General features: G+C 40.8%; 1 protein-coding gene across 1 annotated transcript; it reads left to right on the top strand.

Moving 5' to 3' along the window:
* Positions 1-332: 332 nt before the first annotated feature.
* On the top strand, positions 333-6,052 carry LOC124708424 (mitochondrial import inner membrane translocase subunit PAM16 like 2-like). The gene is made up of 4 exons (XM_047240104.1): positions 333-473; positions 3,448-3,535; positions 5,496-5,626; positions 5,708-6,052. The coding sequence occupies exons 1-4, from the start codon at positions 471-473 to the stop codon at positions 5,834-5,836; spliced, it is 351 nt and encodes a 116-aa protein (XP_047096060.1). The 5' UTR covers positions 333-470; the 3' UTR covers positions 5,837-6,052.

Here is a 6,052-nt window from a genome sequence, read left to right as displayed (position 1 = left end):
TATTCCGCAAAGCCTAATATTACAAATAAAAAATTAAAATTTATAGAACTTATTCACTCCTCTCTAGATTTATCATCTTTTCACATAAACATAAGCAACGAGCAAACTAGGGAGTTAGTCCAATCACAAATGACCAGAGGGAGGAGATATGTTTCCGTAACTCTGTACTAAAACAAAGCCCAGCCCAGCCCAGCCGTGCCGGTTTTCGTCTTTCGGAACGACGCCTCCTCCCTCCGTTCCGCACAATCCAGCCCAGCAAAGAATCAAGCTCTCTCTCAAAAAAAAAAAAAAAAACTAAACAAAAAAAATAAGAACAAAGCCGGCTGAACTCACGGACGCCACGCCCCTTCTCGGGCTCTCGAGTCTCGACGTCTCCCTTTCTGCTTCATCCCTCCACCGAGCTGTGAAATCACCTCCGGCGCCGCGCCTCCCCTCCTCGGATCGATCGCGTCTATCGGTGACGGCCAACCATGGTAAGGATTTCGCGTCTTTCCCGCCCAACCTCCGATCCATGCTGTCCGCGCATATGCGATTTCTCCCATTTCTGCGGCTGCTCGCGTCGCGTGAGTGCGTTCGCCTTGTTCTGCCGGTGAGATCTGTATTTTCTTAGCGCTAATTGGGGTCCAGGTCTCCAGGATTAGGGACGGGTCGGTTATTAGTGGGTCTGTCCTGTCGGATTGGTGCAGTTACCGTGTGACGCTGAGGGTGCTGGAAGCCTGCAACCACTAGATTCGCAGCAGACATGGGTAGTTGGATAAGGGTTACGTGCATAGAATGCCGTATTAGAGGATCAATCTTAAAAATCCGCGGATGACCACCATTTTACATTACTTCGGATGACAAGGTGCGACACCATATCCACTTGGGCGTTAAAACATTATGAAATAGACGAAAACCTTCCACACTGTTTTGGGATATAACATTGTAGAATTGATGATTTGACTAGATACTGGCGCCTGTTTGAAAAAAATATTTAGATAAAAACAAATTTCGTCATAATCTTAGAAATTGTAAATAGCAGCTTTATGCTAAGTTACTACAAAGGGATAACAGTTCCCCAGAGTGATAATCAACTAAAAATTCATTTTCCATCAAACTATCATCGTATTTAAATTTGAGATGAAAAGCTAAGCTCACCATATCTTAGTGACTAAATTACTATTGGAAAAAAAATATAGAAATATAACATGAGTAAAGTAAATCAATAGTTGCATCCCAGCAGGATTGCAAAAGCCACAATACAGTGTATAACTTCCGCTACGAAAGGAACACGTAGGTATAGTTACAGCCTGCAACGATATATTCATCACTGAAATATGCAAAGTAATGAAAGGTGATAATACCTGAATATTTACTGAAAGAAAATTCGGCCCAATAGGATTAAGTTATGATGATTCCTCTAGGCAGAATAGAAAAGGAATTCCTCTAAATATTTCTACAATTCGTGATCAACAACAAAAAAAGGTTCAAGAATGAGTATGCGAGCTAATTACCAATGATGAGTGATTGAGCATGGATTTCAATTAGATCAGCCCATTCTTCTATTCAAGTTTTCCGTGCACCTGCCCACACAAACAGAAAATTAGATCAGCCCATTCCAATCCAGCCACCTTTCTAGTTTTATTATCCAAATAGAGACATCATTCACGTGAATGGCTTTGAATAAGCACATTCTAAGCCAATAAAGACCTCGGTGAAATATTAAATCAATCTGCAAATACCTGCTGTGTCCGAAGATTGGATTTGGCTATGGAGAAAGGCATGGGCTGTTTGTTGAATTGGATGGCGCCTACGAATTGGAGGATGGCACTCAATTACTGAGCTGAACAGCCTGACATCGCCGTATGACCAGAGGAAGATGGACGTGCGTTACAGCGTTAGGGAGGGGGGATGGCCTGGGTGAGAGGAGTCGGCGGGACAAGTGCAGAGGATGCTGGAAATGGCAATAAAAAGTGTCAGGACAGCTTCTCAAGTGTGCTTGTTTCTTCGAATAACTATGATCCTTTCTAGAATCATGGTTCGAAACATGAAGTAGCGTAAGAGATGAGATAAATGGACATGATTTGCTGACCCTGCGCCTGTGGGAAATGTTAGTTATATTTTCTTTCAACCAAGAAAAAAAGATGACATGGAAGGATGGGTAATGTGGAAGGCTAAGAATCCAGGAAAATCAGTTTGTGGGGTTGATCAATTTAGGTATATATAGGATTATATATTTTTCATGTAGAATATGAACTTCCGTATGCTGTTTACCCAGGAAGGCTGCCTTTTCCTTGCATGCTTGGGATGTAAACCTTAAGTGTGTTTGTTTCTTTATCAGTAACTAGCGGGTAGCAGGTTGACCCACTTTGTGTGGCTAATATGTAGCATGATTGTCTCAGCACCACATGTTTAGACCCATGTATTGAGCTAAAATGCCTGATATCTAAAAAGACATTTAGAATTCCAATCTTTCAAGGATTTTGTATGATAGCATGCTTAATTTAAATTCAAACCAAACTCTCATTTTTATTTTCCTTTGATGATTAGAACATCAATTTTTTTTTCTCTTTTCATGATGTTGGCATCCTCGTCTGTGCTCTGTTGCCAGTTGTTGTACAGTTTCCTTGCAAGTCCATATGATGATGTTGCGATGATGCGAACATCAATTTTTGCTCTTTTCATGATGTTGGCATCCTCGTCCGTGCTCTGTTGCCAGTTGTTGTACAGTTTCTTTGCAAGTCCATATGATGATGTTGCGATGATGCCATTGCTCCAATCAGGCTATGTAACAAAAGCAAATGTTAATATATGTTCTTCCTCCACACATCTTCCTTCTGCTAACAGTTGCAATTTCTCACAGTCTCCAATGATGATGACATCTTGAATCCCTCTTATCACAACTTCATTTCTTAAATCCGTGATCATTTTCCCTTTGAACTCGATCTCTTGGATAGTGTGTGCCATACTTACACTGCAGTCTCTAAATCTATTTGTGGCCAACAAGTATTTGTGTACTGTAAATAATTAAGCAGCGCACATCTTTTTTATTTTCTCCAATTAATCGGAGAATTTTATTTTAGTGACCATGGAAGGTCCTTTTGACTTGTTCCAATAATATAACTTTTGTATGAACACAAAGTAGAACTAACACAATTGCTATGAAAATATTGGCACGCCAAGTTCATTCTTGCTTCTTTGATTGGACAATGGAAACAACTCCAAAAGAAACATCAAGTGTGTGGTAGTGACATGATTACAACTCAATCCCCGTGTTTTTTGCACGATTATTTTTTTGAGCCCACAGTGTAGTATCATGTTCATATGAGCTTAATTTCATCATCACCAAATTGTTGTTTCATTGGGAAAATTCGGGATCACATTCCTAACGCTGAGGCATGTATCCAAAGCATGAAAAACTCATTCACGTTTTCTGCTCACTGACATCTAATTTCTTGTTATTTTCAGGCCGGGAAGCTAATTGCAAACCTTATTGTCATGGGCTCTGGGATTATAGGAAGAGCTATGCTTCAGGCATACCGAAAAGCACTTGAAAGTAAGTTTCTTCGCTATAAACTTTGTTCGAACCCACATCTAAGGATGCCCTCTCTGTTCCTAAAGGACATAAATGGATGGAGCTGATGGACAGCTATAATATTTTGCAGTCACCCACTGATCTGGGATAAGTTTTGCTGAAAACAAGTAAAACAACATGGTAATTTTGTGTTACGCATGTGACTCGTCAGGGTTTTTAAACAATATATTTGTCATAAATATCTTATTTAGTTTCAGTTGTCTTGTGTTGGCATCTTTATAGGAAGATACAGATGTTTGCGTTCAGGTTGCTGTAGCTTTTGGTGTGTTATGTTGTATCCTAGTTTTCATTGTTTTGTCATAGTATTCCCACCTGTGTTCGTGATTAGATGATTGAATTGGGGTTGTAGTTTCCGTGTGCTACAACTTACAGGTTATGTCTCTATCGTACTTCTGCTTTGACGCTTGCCAATTTTTTTTTTTGCGGGAAAGATCCGAATCTATTCCATGAGTTCACAGGAAGTACAAAGCAACCCAAACATAATGAAAATTACATCGAGGTCCTTGGACCACCTAACGACCACTACTGTCGCTAGAGCAAGCCATGACGCGCTGTTGTTGCTGCTCCCTTACTAGAGCCAGCCTGTTGTTGTTGATGACAATTGGAAAAGTCTTCGTGCACGTTCCCCTAAGGACTAGCGCTCTAGAGCTGAATTTGTCGCGATTGAACCCTTGAATTGATCCGAAGCTTGTAACCAAACCTATCACACACGTAGACTGGACGAGATCCACCTCTCCATGGAAGCGGCGACCAGACGAATCCTCGCCCTCCTCAACGCCACCGGCGAGATCGCCGCCGACAAGGTGGAAGAGGAAGCGGGTATACCTTATTCTTGTCCCGCAAAACGCCGTCATAGTCACCATAACGACGATGCCGTCTGACCAAACTCTAACTTTAGGGACCCTTCTACAGCGCGAGCGCAGGTCCGAGGTCCCCACCTCCTCCAGCCACCGGAGTGGCAAGCAGAGAAGGTGGGGACCCATCAATTCCCGATCGTAGATGGCGAGGACGAGGCAGATGGCAGCGGCTGCTAGGGTTTCCACTCTAGCCGCCTCTGTTTCTTTCGGTGTGGATGCTTGTCGATGTTAATTTCTAATGGCAACCAGATATTTGTATACATGGGTTTCTACCATCGGAGAGCTTAACCTTATCAAAACAAATTTGAATATTCGGTGCTTGTAATCTTAATCTTAGGATATCCCCCAGATGAATTAAAATAGTGAGCTTTTTCGTGCCATCAAACCCTTGGTCTACAGGTCTAGCAATTTGGCAAGTAGATTATTTTTATAACCTGAAAAGAAAAGGATTATCTTCTAATGTTTGCTGCCTCAACATATAGGTAGTGTCTACTTGCGATATGCTAAACCTCTGATTTACGCCTACTTAGAACTTGCTTTAAAACTCTCCTTCCAGTTGCTTAGTTTCATATGTGAACATTAAAAAAAATGAAATCAGTTTGGCAACCTTGTATTTCTTTGCTATTGTTGAATGTACAAATAGCTTCTTTCCTTAAGCTGATAATGTATGAGAAGAGAGCATTCTTATCATGGGAATGTGTGACTCCATAAAAGGAAAATGGGTAAATAAATAGGAATCATGATTTCGTGCTGTTCCTTTGTATTTGGTGATCAAAACACATTGTAATATAAGTATATGTATGAGTAATAAATAGGAATCATGATTTTGCATTGAAAAGATTGGAAGTAGTAATATAGCACTTATTTATCAGTTTCATAATAGAAGTATATGTATGTGTTCTCAGCCCCGTCTTACAAACATGACATCCCCGTTTCTTCCACAATGAGTTTGTACGAAATGAATAGTACCTGCCAAACCTTGTTGTACTATTTCTGTGAAGGAGCACAAACTTCTTATATGTATATGCACCTACTTATGTAGTATTCCTCCTGTATTCTGCCAGATGCAAATAAAACTGGTGTGGCCCATGAAGCAATAAATAATATCCGTCGGACCAGCAAAACAATGACCGAGCAAGAAGCGAGGCAGATATTAGGTGTGACTGAGCAGTCGACATGGGAAGAGATTGCACAGGTCTTCTCTTATCTTCACCTGTTTCCTATACAACTTGCACTATTTGCTTTTGTGGTCCTGACTACAACTTCTCCATTGCAGCGGTATGAGAAGTTATTCGAGAGAAATGCAAAATCTGGAAGCTTTTACCTCCAATCAAAGGTGCACCGCGCCAAGGAGTGTCTAGAAAACGTGTACCAAAACAACAAGCAAGATGGAACTGCAACTTAAAATTTGCATCTTAAGTGTCAAGCTGTCTAGCTATACACTGTAACCTATATTCTTTGCCCCTCTTCATGAAAAATGTACATACCAACAACGGCCAATGCTGTTGTATATCATCAATAAGAATCAAGCACAGCCACGTCAGACAAGTAGAGAACTTAATTTGTGAGGTACCACTGCACTCTTGTACGGCATTAAGTAACTATAGTTTTTGTTTTCATT

The sequence above is a fragment of the Lolium rigidum genome, chromosome 4 (assembly GCF_022539505.1).
Source record: "Lolium rigidum isolate FL_2022 chromosome 4, APGP_CSIRO_Lrig_0.1, whole genome shotgun sequence".
Classification (NCBI taxonomy): Eukaryota; Viridiplantae; Streptophyta; class Magnoliopsida; order Poales; family Poaceae; genus Lolium; species Lolium rigidum.
This window is presented reverse-complemented; position numbering and strand designations above follow the sequence as displayed.

Excerpts from the sequence above, each read along its gene's own strand:
- LOC124708424 (XM_047240104.1), top strand. Across the intron at positions 3,536-5,495 it reads ATACCGAAAAGCACTTGAAA|ATGCAAATAAAACTGGTGTG; the intron begins GTAAGTTTCTTC and ends GTATTCTGCCAG. Across the intron at positions 5,627-5,707 it reads CATGGGAAGAGATTGCACAG|CGGTATGAGAAGTTATTCGA; the intron begins GTCTTCTCTTAT and ends TCTCCATTGCAG.